General features: G+C 51.9%; 1 protein-coding gene across 2 annotated transcripts in view; it reads left to right on the top strand.

Moving 5' to 3' along the window:
• LOC147105384 (myosin-binding protein H-like) overlaps positions 1-14400 on the top strand; it is a 96372-nt gene extending 81972 nt beyond the window's left edge. The window contains exons 10-11 of one of the 2 annotated variants that reach the window (XM_086011684.1): positions 6226-6280; positions 13807-14400. In XM_086011684.1, coding sequence (XP_085867810.1) covers positions 6226-6245 — 20 coding nt within the window. In that variant the 3' untranslated portion in view covers positions 6246-6280; positions 13807-14400. Of the gene's footprint in view, positions 1-6225; positions 6281-13806 lie in introns of those variants that run through there. The other variant, XR_015081747.1, reaches the window with a different exon arrangement.
• Positions 14401-16159: the final 1759 nt, after the last annotated feature.

Below are 16159 nucleotides of genomic sequence, written 5' to 3'. Positions count from 1 at the left end.
TGTAGTCACTGTTGTAATGTAGGAAATGCAGCAGCCAATGTGCGCACAGCAAGCTCCCACAAATAGCAATGTGATAATGACCAGATAATCTGTTTTAGTGATGTTGGTTGAGGGATAAATATTGGGCCCAGGACACTGGGGAGAACTCCCCTGCTTTTCTTTGAATAGTGCCAGGGGATCTTTTACATCCACCTGAGAGAGCAGATGTGGCCTCGATTTAACGTCTCATCTGAATGACGGCACCTCCGACAGTGCAGCACTCCCTCGGCAGCGCACTGGAGTGTCAGCCTAGATTATCATAGAGTCATAGGGCTAGATTTTCAGTATAGACAGTTTTGGGGCGCTAAGCTTAGCGCCCGCCCGAAGTTATCGCCCGCCCCAAAGTAGCGCCCCGTTGCCGGAAATTCGTGCTTCGCCTAAGAGGTTGGAGGAGCGCTAAAAGAGGCGTTCCACTAGTATCTTTAGGCGCTAAGCCGGCGGTGGAGAGCGCAACACCCGAGCTTGGGCGCAGCGCACGGCAGACACTCTGGTGCCAGTGAGCTCTTAAAGGGGAAGGGTGCATGTATTTTTTTCAAATGCAAACTCTGGGGGGAAACGGGGGAGAGAGAGAGAGAAGGAGGAGGAGGAGGAGGAGGAGAGGAGAGGAGAGGAGGAGGAGGAGGAGGAGGAGGAGGAGGAGGAGGAGGAGGAGGAGGAGGAGGAGGGAGGAGGGAGGAGGAGGAGGAGGGGAGGAGGAGGAGGAGGAGGAGGAGGAGGAGGAGGAGGAGGAGGAGGAGGAGGAGGAGGAGGAGGAGGAGGAGGAGGAGGAGGAGGAGGAGGAGGAGGAGGAGGGAGGAGGAGGAGAGGAGGAGGAGGAGGAGGGAGGAGGAGGAGGGAGGAGGAGGAGGAGGAGGAGGAGGAGGGAGGAGAGAGGAGGAGGAGGAGGAGGAGGAGGAGGAGGAGGAGGAGGAGGAGGGGAGGAGGAGGGAGGAGGAGGAGGAGGAGAGGAGGAGGAGGAGAGGAGGAGGAGGAGGAGGAGGAGGAGGAGGAGGAGGAGGAGGAGGAGGAGGAGGAGGAGGAGGAGGAGGAGGAGGAGGAGGAGGAGGAGGAGGAGGAGGAGGAGGAGGAGGAGGAGGAGGAGGAGGAGGAGGAGGAGGAGGAGGAGGAGGAGGAGGAGGAGGAGGAGGAGGAGGAGGAGGAGGAGGAGGAGGAGGAGGAGGAGGAGGAGGAGGAGGAGGAGGAGGAGGAGGAGGAGGAGGAGGAGGAGGAGGAGGAGGAGGAGGAGGAGGAGGAGGAGGAGGAGGAGGAGGAGGAGGAGGAGGAGGAGGAGGAGGAGGAGGAGGAGGAGGAGGAGGAGGAGGAGGAGAGGAGGAGGAGGAGGAGGAGGAGGAGGAGGAGGAGGAGGAGGAGGAGAGGAGGAGGAGGAGGAGGAGGAGGAGGAAGGAGGAGGAGGAGGAGGAGGAGGAGGAGGAGGAGAGGAGGAGGGAGGAGGAGGAGGAGGAGAGGAGGAGGAGGAGGAGGAGGAGGAGGAGGAGGAGGAGGAGGAGGAGGAGGAGGAGGAGGAGGGAGGAGGAGGAGGAGGAGGAGGGAGGAGGAGGAGGAAGGAGGAAGGAGGAGGAGGAGGAGGAGGAGGAGGGAGGAGGAGGGAGGAGGAGGAGGAGGAGGAGGAGGAGAGGAGGAGGAGGAGGAACAACAACAACAACAACAACAATTGGGTTATTATAACAATTGGTGCCCGGAAACATAAATGGACCGTTCACAAACACCCTGCTGACCTCCACACAACACATGCAGAGTGCCTTTTGAACGAGCGCCCTTTAATCTGCGCTCCCCAGGGTGTGTTGCGTTCCATTTTACAAACGCTCTGGACGCCAGCCGCACAATGGGGCGGTCCGACTGAAGTTTGGATTCGGGGCGGCCAAAGGGCGTTGCACGAGGATGTGACATCATTTTCTGCGCGCACATCCGGGCGGCCGCTAAACTTTGCGCCGGCGCTAACGGGCAACTTAATTTGGGGCGGGGCGCAAACTGCGCTGCGCCCAGGCGCTACACGCATAGCGCCCGAAAATCACTTCTCTTAGGCGCTAACTGCTGGCGCAAGCAACTGAAAATCTAGCCCATAGAGTTTTACAGCACAGAAAGAGGCCCTTCGGCCCATCGTGTCTGCGCCACCCATCAAGCCCTGTCCAGTCTAATCCCATTTTCCAGCATTTGGTCCATAGCCTTGTATGCAATGGCATTTCAAGTGCTCATCCAAATGCTTCTTGAATGTTGTGAGGGTTCCTGCCTCTACCACCCTTTCAGGCATTGAGTTCCACATTCCAACCACCCTCTGGGTGAAAAAGTTCCTCCTCAAATCCCCTCTAAATCTCCTGCCCCTTACCCTGAATCTATGCCCCCTTGTTATTGACCCCCCTACTAAGGGGAAAAGTTCCTCTTTATCTACCTTATCTATGCCCCTCATCATTTTGTACACCTCAATCAGGTCCCCCCTCAGCCTTCTTTGCTCCAAGGAAAACAACCCCAGCCTGTCCAGCCTCTCTTCATAGCTGAGGCGCTCCATCCCAGATAACATCCTGGTGAATCTTCTCTGCACCCTCTCCAAAGCAATCACATCCTTCCTATAGTGAGGTGACCAGAACTGCACACAGTACTCCAGCTGTGGCCTCACCAGCGTTTTGTACAGCTCCATCATAACCTCCCTGCTCTTATATTCTATGCCTCGGCTAATGAAGGCAAGTATCCCATATGCCTTTTTAACCACCTTATCTACCTGTTCCGCTGCCTTCAGGGATCTATGTACATGTACACCAAGGTCCCTCTGACCCTCTGTACTTCCTAGGGTCCTACCACTCATTGTGTATTCCCTTGCCTTATTTGTCCGTCCAAAATGCATCACCTCGCACTTTTCAGGGTTAAATTCCATTTGCCACTTTTCCGCCCATCTGACCAACCCGTTTATATCGTCCTGTAGCCTGAGGCTTTCCTCCTCACAATTTACCACCCCACCAATTTTCGTGTCATCTGCGAACTTACTGATCATACCTTTTGCATTCGCATCCAAATCATTTATGTAGATCACAAACAACAAGGGACCCAGCACCGATCCCTGAGGTACCCCACTGGACACAGGCTTCCAGTCACAAAAGCAACCTTCGACCATTACCCTCTGCCTCCTGCCACTCAGCCAGTTTAGGATCCAACGCGCCAAGGCACCCTGGATCCCATGGGCTCTTACCTTCTTGACCAGTCTCCTATGCGGGACTTTGTCAAAAGCTTTACTGAAGTCCATGTAAACCACATCCACAGCATTTCCCTCATCCACCCCCCTAGTCACCCCCTCGAAAAATTCAATCAGATTTGTCAGACATGATTTACCCTTGACAAAGTCATGCTGACTATCCCCGATTAATCCTTGCCTCTCCAAGTGGAGACTAATTTTGTCCCTCAGAATTTTTTCCAATAATTTCCCTACCACAGATGTTAGGCTCACTGGCCTGTAATTCCCTGGTTTATCCCTGCTACCCTTCTTGAATAATGGTACTACGTTAGCTGTTCTCCAGTCCTCTGGTACATCCCCTGTGGCCAGAGAGGTTCTGAAAATTTGTGTCAGAGCCCCTGCAATCTCCTCCTTTGCCTCCCACAGCAGCCTGGGATACATCTCGTCCGGGCCTGGGGATTTATCCACTTTTTGGCCTGCTAAAACCGCTAGCACCTCCTCCCTCTCGATGCTAATATGTTCAAGTATGTCACAGCCCCCTTGCCCGATTTCTATGTCTGCATCGTCTTTCTCCATAGTGAACACAAATGCAAAAAATTCATTTAAAACCCCGCCTACATCATCTGGCTCTACACACAGATTGCCACTTTGGTCCCTAATGGGCCCTACCCTTTCCCTGGTTATCCTCTTGCCCTTAATATACTTATAAAACATCTTAGGATTTTCCTTTATTTTGCTCGCCAGTGTTATTTCATGGCCCCTCCTCGCCCTCCTAATTTCTTTTTTAAGTAAGCCCCTGCATTTTTTATACTCCTCTAGGGCTTCTTCCGTCTTTAGTCTTTTGTAACTGCCAAAAGCCCCCCTTTTATTTCTAATGCATTTTTGTATATCCCTTGGCATCCAAGGTTCCCTTTGCTTGTTGGTCCCACCCTTGACCTTTACAGGAACATGTTGGCGTTGTACTCTCTCTATTTCCCTTCTGAAAGTCTCCCACTGTTTTGATGCGGATTTTCCTATAAGTAGCTGCTCCCAGTCCAATTTGGCCAGATCCTGCCTTATCATATTAAAATCGGCCTTCCCCCAATTTCGAACCCTTATTTCCGGGCCGTCTTTGTCTTTTTCCATGACCACCTTAAATCTCACCGAATTGTGGTCACTGTCGCCAAAATGCTCTCCTACTGACACTTCCACCACTTGCCCGGCTACATTCCCCAGAATTAGGTCCAGTACCGCCCCCTCTCTTGTAGGACTTTCTACATGTTGGCTCAAAAAACTCTCCTGGATGCACTTTAAGAATTCTGCACCCTCTAAGCCTTTCACACTCTGACTATCCCAATTTATATTGGGGAAGTTGAAATCCCCCACTATTATTACCCTATTATTTTCGCACTTTTCTGAGATTTGCCTACATATCTGTTCCTCTATCTCCCCCTGACTGTTTGGGGGCCTATAGTACACTCCCAGCAAAGTGCTTGCCCCCTTTTTGTTTTTAAGTTCTACCCATATGGCCTCATTAGAGGAACCCGCTAATATATCATCCCTCCTTACAGCAGTAATTGACTCCTTAATTAATATTGCAACACCCCCTCCCCTTTTACACCCCCCTCTGTCTCGCCTGAAGATTCTATACCCCGGAATATTCAGCTGCCAGTCCTGACCCTCCCTCAACCATGTCTCCGTGATAGCAACAATATCGTACTCCCATGTGTTCAACAACAACTTCAGTTCATCCACCTTATTTGCAAGACTCCTTGCATTAAAATAAATGCCTTCCAGCCCTGCCATATTCTCTTTTGCCTTCACATATTTGCTTTGCCTTCCCAGCTGACTTGTTTTTCCCTCTGTATTTGGCTGTAAATCACCCCCTACTATAGCTCCACTCTGTACCCCATCCCCCTGCCAAGTTAGTTTAAACCCCCCCCAGCAGTGCTAGCAAACCTCCCCGCAAGGATATTGGTTCCCCTCTGGTTCAGGTGTAAACCGTCCGACTTGTACAAGTCCCACCTTTCCCAGAAGCAGACCCAGTGATCCAGGAAACTAAAGCCCTCCCCCCTGCACCATCCCTTTAGCCACGCATTCATCTGTTCTATCTTCCTATTCCTATACTTACTAGCACGTGGCACCGGGAGTAATCCAGAGATTACAACCCTTGAGGTCCTGCTCTTTAATCCTTCACCTAGCTCCCTAAATTCTTGCTGCAGGACCTCATCCCTCTTTTTACCTATGTCGTTGGTACCAATGTGGACCACGACCACTGGCTGTTCACCCTCCCCCTCCAGAATGCCCTGCAGCCGCTCAGTGACATCCTTGACCCTGGCACCAGGGAGGCAACAAACCATCCTGGATTCACGTCTACGGCCACAGAAACGCCTATCTGTTCCCCTTACTATAGAATCCCCTACCACTATTGCTCTCCCACTCTTTTTCCCCCCTTCCTGGGCAGCAGGAGCACCGCCAGTGCCAGGAAGTTGGCTGCTGCTGCCTTCCCCTGGTGAGTCATCCCGCTCAACAGTATCCAAAGCGGTATACTTGTTTGAAAGGGGGATGTCCGCAGGGGCTCCCTGCACTACCTGCCTGCCTTTGTTGCTCCGCCTGATGGTCACCCCCTGTGCTGCCCTACCCTGAGGCGTGAACAACTCGCTAAACGTGCTATCCACGAGCCTCTCAGCATCGCGTATGCTCCAAAATTCATCCACCCGCAGCTCGAGCGCCACAATGCGGTCTACAAGTAGCTGCAGCTGGATGCATTTCCCGCACACATGGTCGCCAGGGACACTGGCAGCGTCCCTGATTTCCCACATAGAGCAGGAGGAGCAGAACACGGGTCTGAGCTCTCCTGCCATGACTTACTCCTTTAATTAATCTAAAAATTTATTCAATAACCCAGTTACAGGTATACTCTAGGGCGCTTTATTTACCAACTGTGCTCAAGTCTCTCTGTCTCTTTATCCCCCTCTCTCTATCCCTCTATATCTCTCGCTCTCCTTTCTTTGCACTCTGATTGTGTTGCTCTTTGCTTCCTCCAGCTGTCCCTGTGTCCCAGTGAAGATTGGACCCATCGGAACCAGCTTCTCCAGGCAGGTGAGGCTCCAGCATGTTCGAAATAGTGAATCCTCCAGGGTGGGGGAGCAATCAGACCGCAGGGATTTAATACAGAAAGAAGTGGTATTCATGTCTCACATCTCCAGAGTGCCACGCAGTAAGTTTTAGTCAAAGGATTCATTTTAAATGCAGGCACTTTTATTTAGGCAACCGACTGGCTCATTGTGGGATCTTGCTGTGCAGCCAATTTGCACACAAGAAAATCCCACAAATAGTAAATTGTCTAGTCATTTTTCCAATCAGTTTTTTAGTGACAGTTGAGGGATAAAGGATGGTTAAGATACTGGGGGGTGCGATTTTCCCCGGATACTTTAGGCACTAAAGAGTCTCCGAGGTGGCCAAGATGGGTTCTTGACCTGCAATGCCTAGTTAGCCCGCCTTTAGCACAAGATGCCATCTTGGTAAAGGGGTTGAAACGCACGCTGGTAACAGCTGCCCTGAGGATCGTTAAGGCTCTGATTGACAATTAAAATGGCCCCTAACGCTCATTAAAGAGGCTGCACGCCATTTTGCTGGCTAGCACTGCAATTAATAACCTCTCCTCACAGCGACCAGCTGAACAGCAGTAAATAAGTCCTTACTGAGTATTTCGAGTGCTACTTAAAGCCATGCTCAGCTTTCACTGTTCACTTGCTGATTGAGATCGACTGACTACGCTGCGTTCGAAGAGGACCTTTGAGACACATCGGGAGACTTTCTGGGACACTTTGTCAAGACTTCACCAACACTCTATCAACATTTATTCTGGGATTTCTCAAGTACTTCACTGAAAGAGAGTGAATGCTGTGCTACTGCATGTTCACAGAATCACAGAAACCCCACAGTGCAGATAGAGGCCATTTCAGCCCATCGAGCCTGCACCGACACATATCCCACCCGATCCCCGTAACCCCTGCACCAACACATATCCCACCCTATCCCTGTAACCCCACGTATTTAATCCCCCTAACACTAAGGGTCAATTTATCATAGCCAATCAACCTAACCCGCACATCTTTGGACTGTGGGAGGAAACCGGAGCACCTGGAGGAAACCCACGCAAACACGGGGAGAATGTGCAAACTCCACACAGGCAGTCGCCCGAGGCCGGATTCGAACCCGGGTCCCTGGCGCTGTGAGGCAACAGTGCTAACCACTACGCCACCGTGCTGATCGGAGATCTTACAGGAGTCACCAGGAGAAAGGGAGTGCTTGGTCATGGGGATCTTGCTAGGGATCCCCCTTTGTTATAGAAACATAGAAGATAGGAGCAGGAGTAGGCCATTCGGCCCCTCGAGCCTGCTCTGCCATTTCATGAGATCATGGCTGATCATCCAAATTCAGTACCCTGTCCCTGCTTTCTCCACATATCCCCTGATCCCTTTAGCCTTAAGAACTATATCTAACTCCTTCTTGAATATATTTAATGATTTGGCCTCAACTGCCTTCTGTGGTAGAGAATTCCACAGGTTCACCACTCTCTGGGTGAAGAAATTCCTCCTCATCTCAGTCCTAAATGGCTTACCCCTTATCCTTAGACTGTGTCCCCTGGTTCTGGACTCCCCTGCCATCGGGAACATCCTTCCTGCATCTAGTCTGTCTAGTCCTGTTAGAATTTTATAAGTTTCAATGAGATCCCCTCTCATTCTTCTAAACTCCAGCGAGTACAAGCCCAATCGACCCAATCTCTCCTCATACGTCATTCCTGCCATCCCAGGTATCAGTCTGGTGAATCTTCGCTGCACTCCCTCCATGGCAAGAACATCCTTCCTCAGATAAGGCGACCAAAGCTGCACACAATACTCAAGGTGCGGTCTCACCAAGGCCCTGTACAACTGCAGCAAGGCATCCTTGTTCCTGTACTCGAACCCTCTCGCTACGAAGGCCAACATACCATTTGCCTTCTTAACTGCCTGCTTGGAGGAAGAATGGGAGGAGGAGATGAGGCCAGGCAGAGCAGCACCAGCTGCTGGAGTAGAGAGGGACAGGAGGGTGAGGTGGACTCCAGATTGGTGGTGACTTGCTGCGTGCTCCACAATCTGGCAATCAGAGAGACCAGCCGGTACCACCAACAATTGTGCTCGAGGGACAAGCTCAGGAGCCACAGGAGGAGGAGGAGGAAGAGGTTCAGGAGGAGGAGGAGGAAGAGGTTCAGGAGGAGGAGGAGGAAGAGGTTCAGGAGGAGGAGGAGGAAGAGGTTCAGGAGGAGGAGGAGGAAGAGGTTCAGGAAGAGGAGGAGGAAGAGGTTCAGGAGGAGGAGGAGGAAGAGGTTTAGGAAGAGGAGGAGGAAGAGGTTCAGGAGGAGGAGGAGGAAGAGGATCAGGAGGAGGAAGAGGATCAGGAGGAGGAGGAGGAAGAGGATCAGGAGGAGGAGGAGGAAGAGGATCAGGAGGAGGAGGAGGAAGAGGTTCAGGAGGAGGAAGAGGAAGAGGTTCAGGAGGAGGAGGAGGAAGAGGTTCAGGAGGAGGAGGAGGAAGAGGTTCAGGAGGAGGAAGAGGTTCAGGAGGAGGAGGAGGAGGTTCAGGAGGAGGAAGAGGTTCAGGAGGAGGAGGAGGAAGAGGTTCAGGAGGAGGAGGAGGAAGAGGTTCAGGAGGAGGAGGAGGAGGAGGAAGACAAGGCGGACCAGGGAGAGCAGCAGAAGGTTCCAGATAGATGGCCCGCAGCTGGGAGGGATGCTCCCTGCCATCTAATTCAAGACCACTGTTGAGAGACATCCTCCACCATCAGACTGCCTGAGCACCGTTGCCATGAAGCCTTACCTTCTATGACTGAAGATCCATCAAGAAGTCCACCATCAATCCTTTCAACTCCTTCCCCATGAGGAACACAATAAAAAAGATCACCGATTCCACCACTAACCAACTGCCACCATCACTCCTTATCAGAGGCAAAAACTATGTAAACATGACAGAACCATCATCACTTACAAATATGAAATTCTTCTCCCTGGCGCTAACCCTCAGTGGCTGTGCTATCGGTGCTCTTGTTCACTCTGGTGCTTCTACAATGTGGAACCCGAGTGTCAGCAGCAGGCCAGGTGAATGGTTGCTGAGATTCTGAAGAGGGCACTTCAGATGTGCTGGAACGCCCTCGAGAGGCTGTGGGCTGTGATGGCCCCGCCTCAGACTGCACCATCTCAGCCTGGGCTTCAGTCTGGGCCGCCTGGCTGACCGGCAACGGCCAGGGCACTGGTGGAGTGGCGGGGGAGGGAGCAGCAATGCTGGTGTCCGAAGAGAGGCCGGTAGGTTCCTGCTCCATGATTCCCACGCCACTACCTCGGGGCCTCTGTGATCTGGTGGAGGACAGATCTGTGGGCATCGAAGACCCTCTGCGATCCCCTTTCAGCCCAGGAGCCTAGAGCCACCGTGCCAGCTGCCTGAGCTTCCATTGCAGCAGTTAGCCGCTCCACAAAAGCTGCAATGACTGCAGCGGAAGCTGCGACCTCAGTCATCATAGAAACATAGAAGATAGGAGCAGGAGTAGGCCATTCGGCCCCTTGAGCCTGCTCTGCCATTCAATGCGATCATGGCTGATCATCCAAATTCAGTACCCTGTCCCTGCTTTCTCCCCATATCCCTTGATCCCTTTAGCCTTAAGAAATATATCCAACTCCTTCTTGAATATATTTAATGAATTGGCCTCTACTGCCTTCTGTGGTAGAGAATTCCACAGGTTCACCACTCTCTCGGTGATGAAATTCCTCCTCATTTCTGTCCTAAATGGCTTACCCCTTATCCTTAGACTGTGACCCCTGGTTCTGGACTCCCCGACCATCGGGAACATCCTTCCTGCATCCAGTCTGTCCAGTCCTGTAAGAATTTTATAAGTTTCAATGAGATCCCCTCTCATTCTTCTAAACTCCAGCGAGTATAATCCCAATCGACCCAATCTCTCCTCATACGTCATTCCTGCCATCCCAGGTATCAGCCTGGTGAATCTTCGCTGCACTCACTCCATGGCAAGAACATCCTTCCTCAGATAAGGCGACCAAAACTGCACACAATACTCAAGATGTGGTCTCACCAAGGCCCTGTACAACTGCAGCAAGACATCCTTGTTCCTGTACTCAAACCCTCTCGCTATGAAGGCCAACATACCATTTGGCTTCTTAACCGCCTGCTGCACCTGCATGCTTACCTTCAGCGACTGGTGCACAAGGACACCCAGGTCTCGTTGCACTTCCCCTTCTCCCAATCTATTGCCATTCAGATAATAATCTGCCTTCCTGTTTTTGCCACCAAAGTGGATAACCTCACATTTATCCACGTTATATTGCATCTGCCATGCTTCTGCCCAATCACCCAACCTGTCCAAATCATCCTGGAGTTTCTCGGCATCCTCCTCACAGCACACACGCCCACCCAGCTTTGTGTCGTCTGCAAGCTTGGAGATATTACATCTAGTTCCCTTGTCTAGATCAGTAATATATATTGTGAATAGCTGGGGTCCTAGGACCGATCCCTGCGGTACCCCACTAGTCAGTGCCTGCCACTCGGAAAAAGACCCGTTTATTCCAACTCTTTGCTTTCTGTCTGCCAACCAGTTCTCTATCCAAGTCAGTACCTTGCCCCCAATCCCATGTGCCTTAACTTTACACGCTAATCTCTTATGCGGGACCTTATCGAAAGCCTTCTGAAAGTCCAAATACACCACATCCACTGGTTCTCCCTTATCTATTTTACCAGTTACATTTTCAAAAAATTCCAGTAGATTAGTCAAGCATGATTTACTTTTTGTAAATCCATGTTGACTTTGTCCGATCCTGTCACTGTTTTCCAAGTGCTCTGCTATTACATCTTTTATAATGGACTCTAGCATTTTCCCCACTACCGATGTCAGGCTTACCTATAATTCCCCGTTTTCTCTCTACCACCTTTTTTGAATAGTGGGGTAACATTAGCTACCCTCCAATCCATGGGTACTGTTCCAGATTCCATCGAATGTTGGAAGATGATCAGCAATGCATCTACTATTTCTAGACGCTGCATGATGGCGGGCTCCACAGGTCGCTGGCTGAAAGTCACCAGTCTCTCCACGCTGGAGAGGATGAGTTCCAGGCTCTGATTCAAGCCACGGACCAAGGTGGAGACGGACTCTCCACCCGCCTAGTCACGACCCGTAAGCTTTCAGGCAGGCTCTCCATTGCACCAAGCATTTGGTTTGTGAAACCCATCAGCCTTCTTCTGAAGCTTGGCCCTGCAAGGTCCTCATCTGACTCCTCACCAGCAGAACTAGTATGCGACCCTGGAAAGGTGGCACCTGCGGTGTGTCTTCCACCCGGCGTGGCTGCTGCCCACAAGTCCCACTATGACGATCCCTCTTCTAATCTAGCCTCTAAGTTACACGTTGTACCGGTCTTTGAGCTGGTGCCTGCGACGCGAGATTGACGCAGTGCTTTCGTCCTTGCTCTCCTCCAGGGGGAGAGGTAGATCTTGCTCCTGGGAGCCTGCAATGATGAAGCTGGAAGGGTCAGGGTGCAGCGTGTGTGGCCACTATAGGAGGATGTGTGTGATGAGACCATATGGAGCTTGTGAGTGAGGATAGGTTTGGGGGATTAGGGATCAGGAATAGTTGTGGATCTTTTAGGAAGCTGGAGCTACCACATACCTCTAGGCAATATGTCCCCTGCTCTGCGGAGCCTCGCTGTGTCCCCTATAAACAGGTGGACCCTCGCTGTGTCCCCTATAAACAGGTGGGCACTCGCTGTGTCCCCTATAAACAGGCAGAGCCTCGCTGTGTCCCCTATAAACAGGTGGACCCTCGCTGTGCCCCCTATAAACAGGCGGACCCTCGCTGTGTCCCCTATAAACAGGCGGAGCCTCACTGTGTCCCCTATAAACAGGCGGTCCCTCGCTGTGTCCCCTATAAACAGGCGGACCCTCGCTGTGTCCCCTATAAACAGGCAGAGCCTCGCTGTGTCCCCTATAAACTGGCGGACCCTCGCTGTGTCCCCTATAAACAGGCGGAGCCTCGCTGTGTCCCCTATAAACAGGCGGACCCTCGCTGTGTCCCCTATAAACAGGCGGACCCTCGCTGTGTCCCCTATAAACAGGTGGACCCTCGCTGTGTCCCCTATAAACAGGTGGACCCTCGCTGTGTCCCCTATAAACAGGTGGAGCCTCGCTGTGTCCCCTATAAACAGGTGGACCCTCGCTGTGTCCCCTATAAACAGGTGGACCCTCGCTGTGTCCCCTATAAACAGGTGGAGCCTCGCTGTGTCCCCTATAAACAGGCGGAGCCTCGCTGTGTCCCCTATAAACAGGTGGACCCTCGCTGTGTCCCCTATAAACAGGCGGAGCCTCGCTGTGTCCCCTATAAACAGGTGGACCCTCGCTGTGTCCCCTATAAACAGGCGGAGCCTCACTGTGTCCCCATAAACAGATGGACCCTCGCTGTGTCCCCTATAAACAGGCAGAGCCTCGCTGTGTCCCCTATAAACTGGTGGACACTTGCTGTGTCCCCTATAAACAGGCGGACACTCGCTGTGTCCCCTATAAACGGGCAGACACTCGCTGTGTCCCCTATAAACAGGTAGACATTCGCTGTGTCCCCTATAAACAGGTGGGCACTCGCTGTGTCCCCTATAAACAGGCGGAGCCTTGCTGTGTCCCCTATAAACAGGTGGACACTCACTGTGACCCCTATAAACTGGCGGACACTCGCTGTGTCCCCTATAAACAGGCGGACACTCACTGTGTCCCCTATAAACAGGCGGACACTCGCTGTGTCCCCTATAAACAGGCAGACACTCGCTGTGTCCCCTATAAACAGGCGGACACTCGCTGTGTCCCCTATAAACAGGCGGACACTCGCTGTGTTCCCTATAAACAGGCGGACACTCGCCTGTGTCCCCTCTAAATAGGCGGACACTCACTGTGTCCCCTATAAACAGGTGGGCACTCGCTGTGTCCCCTATAAACAGGCAGAGCCTTGCTGTGTCCCCTATAAACAGATGGACCCTTGCTCTGTCCCCATTAAACAGATGGACACGCGCTGTGTCCCCTATAAACAGGTGGAGCCTTGCTGTGTCCCCTATAAACAGGCAGACCCTCGCTGTGTCCCCTATAAACAGGTGGACCCTCGCTGTGTCCCCTATAAACAGGTGGGCACTTGCTGTGTCCCCTATAAAGAGATGGACTCCCAGTGTCCCTGATACACAGGTAGACCCTCACCCTGTGTCCCCTTATAAAGAGTTCCACCCCTCACTCTGCCCCTCAGGAACAGATGTGCTGACTGGCAACATGTTCCCCGCTTACTGTCCACGACAGGCTCCAGGCCCACTTGGTGCCGGGGGGATTGGTTTTAAAGGGACCCCACATGAGTGTGTGCCCAGCCTATTCTCACACAATCTTGTGCATTTTAACAGCACTGACGTCGTGACGTGCAGGTTTGTGATGGGGTGGGTGCCCCTTTAAGAAGAGGGCTGCGACTGTTCAGCCTGACCCATGCTTGTTTCAGCTGGCTCATTGTGAGATTCCATCCCGATATGTTTAGGCCTGACCTGTGCTTTTGTTTGTTGATCACAGATGCGTTCAACACCAGCATCCTCTTGCCTTGTAAACTCGAAGGGCAGGCTGCAGCTGTCCTGTGTGCTGAACTCACCTGATATTTAGTAACACTTACTGAGATCGCCATGTGTCTGTGAACCCCACTGTGAGCTGCACCGTGGGTAAAATCTCCCTTCCTACTACAGGAAACTCTCGTTTAAACGGCACCTAAATATCCGGAATTCTCTATTAACCGGCAAAATTCCTACTCTGAAAACACCTCAATAACCGGCAATGTTGCCGAGTCCGAGTCTCGCGCAGTGGCCGAGTTAGTCAGTGGGGGTAGTTCTCCAAACTGCCACTACTCGGCTTCTTGGGACTGTCAGAAGTCCGAACACCTCAACAACAGGAGTCTGACTGTTTGTTAAAAATAGCCTCGGTAGATAACCCTCTCCGTCAACCGGAATTTTTAATCAACCGGCACCATCCCGGTCCCGTCGGTGCCGGATACCAGAGAGTTTCCTGTACGTCTGTTCCCCTGAAATCATATTTTTAAATAGTGTGTGACATTAATAAAGAGGAGTGATATTGAGACTTTGCAGTCAGCTGTGCAAATAAAAACTATACACAGGTCTGGAGGTGTGTTTATTCAATAGAAAACTGCTCACAACACACATTCTGCAGGTGCTGGACAGTGAAATAGGTAAAGCAACAACAACAACTTGCATTTATATAGCGCCTTTAACGTAGTAAAACATTTCAAGGCACTTCACAGGACCGATTTTCAAACAATATCTGTCATCGAGCCACATGAGATATTAGGACAGATGAGGACGTAGATTTTAAGGAGTATCTTAAAGGAGGCGTGAGAGTGAGAGAGGCAGAGAGGTTTAGGAGGGAATTCCAGAGCTTAAGCCACTGGCAGCTGAAGGCACGGCCACCAATGGTGGTGAAGAAAATCGGGGATGCACCAGAGGCCAGAGCTGGAGGAGTGCAGGGATCTCAGAGACCTGTGGGACTGGAGGAGATTACAGAGATTGGGAGAGCTGAGCCATGGAGGGATTTGAAAACAAGGATGTGAAATGTCAAATTGAGGCATTGCTGGACCAGCAGCCAGTGAAGGTCAGCAAGCTCAGGGATAGTGGGAAAGGACAGTGTCTGACCCACTGTCCCAGAGTGTGAAAGGACAGTGTGTGACCCACTGTCCCAGAGTGTGAAAGGACAGTGTGTGACCCACTGTCCCAGAGTGTGAAAGGACAGTGTGTGACCCACTGTCCCAGTCTGTGAAAGGACAGTGTCTGACCCACTGTCCCAGAGTGTGAAAGGACAGTGTCTGACCCACTGTCCCAGAGTGGGAAAGGACAGTGTGTGACCCACTGTCCCAGAGTGTGAAAGGACAGTGTGTGACCCACTGTCCCAGAGTGTGAAAGGACAGTGTGTGACCCACTGTCCCAGAGTGTGAAAGGACAGTGTCTGACCCACTGTCCCAGAGTGTGAAAGGACAGTGTCTGACCCACTGTCCCAGAGTGTGAAAGGACAGTGTGTGACCCACTGTCCCAGAGTGTGAAAGGACAGTGTGTGACCCACTGTCCCAGAGTGTGAAAGGACAGTGTGTGACCCACTGTCCCAGAGTGTGAAAGGACAGTGTGTGACCCACTGTCCCAGAGTGTGAAAGGACAGTGTGTGACCCACTGTCCCAGAGTGTGAAAGGACAGTGTGTGACCCACTGTCCCAGAGTGTGAAAGGGCAGTGTGTGACCCACTGTCCCAGAGTGTGAAAGGACAGTGTGTGACCCACTGTCCCAGAGTGTGAAAGGACAGTGTCTGACCCACTGTCCCAGAGTGGGAAAGGACAGTGTGTGACCCACTGTCCCAGAGTGGGAAAAGACAGTGTCTGACCCACTGTCCCAGAGTGTGAAAGGACAGTGTGTGACCCACTGTCCCAGAGTGTGAAAGGACAGTGTGTGACCCACTGTCCCAGAGTGTGAAAGGACAGTGTGTGACCCACTGTCCCAGAGTGTGAGATGACAGTGTCTGAACCACAGACACAGAGTGTGAAAGACTTGGCGCCACTGTCCTTTCAGACTCTGGGACAGTGGATCAGACACTGTCTTTTCACACTCTGGACAGTGGTCAGACACTGTCTTTCACACTTTGGGACAGTGGGTCACATAATGTCCTTTCACACTCTGGGACAGTGGGTCAGACACTGTCCTTTCACACTCTGGGACAGTGGGTCACACACTGTCCTTTCACAGTCTGGACAGTGGTCAGACACTGTCTTTCACACTTTGGGACAGTGGGTCAGACATTCCTTTCACACGCTGGGACAGTGGGTCAGACACTCCTTTCGCACTCTGGGACAGTGGCTCAGACACTCTCCTTTCATATTC

This window comes from Somniosus microcephalus, chromosome 18, assembly GCF_052327205.1.
Source record: "Somniosus microcephalus isolate GS21.2 chromosome 18, FLI_Smic_1.0, whole genome shotgun sequence".
NCBI classification, from domain to species: domain Eukaryota; kingdom Metazoa; phylum Chordata; class Chondrichthyes; order Squaliformes; family Somniosidae; genus Somniosus; species Somniosus microcephalus.
Note: the sequence above shows the minus strand (reverse complement) of the source record. Positions and strands in the feature narration are given on the sequence as shown.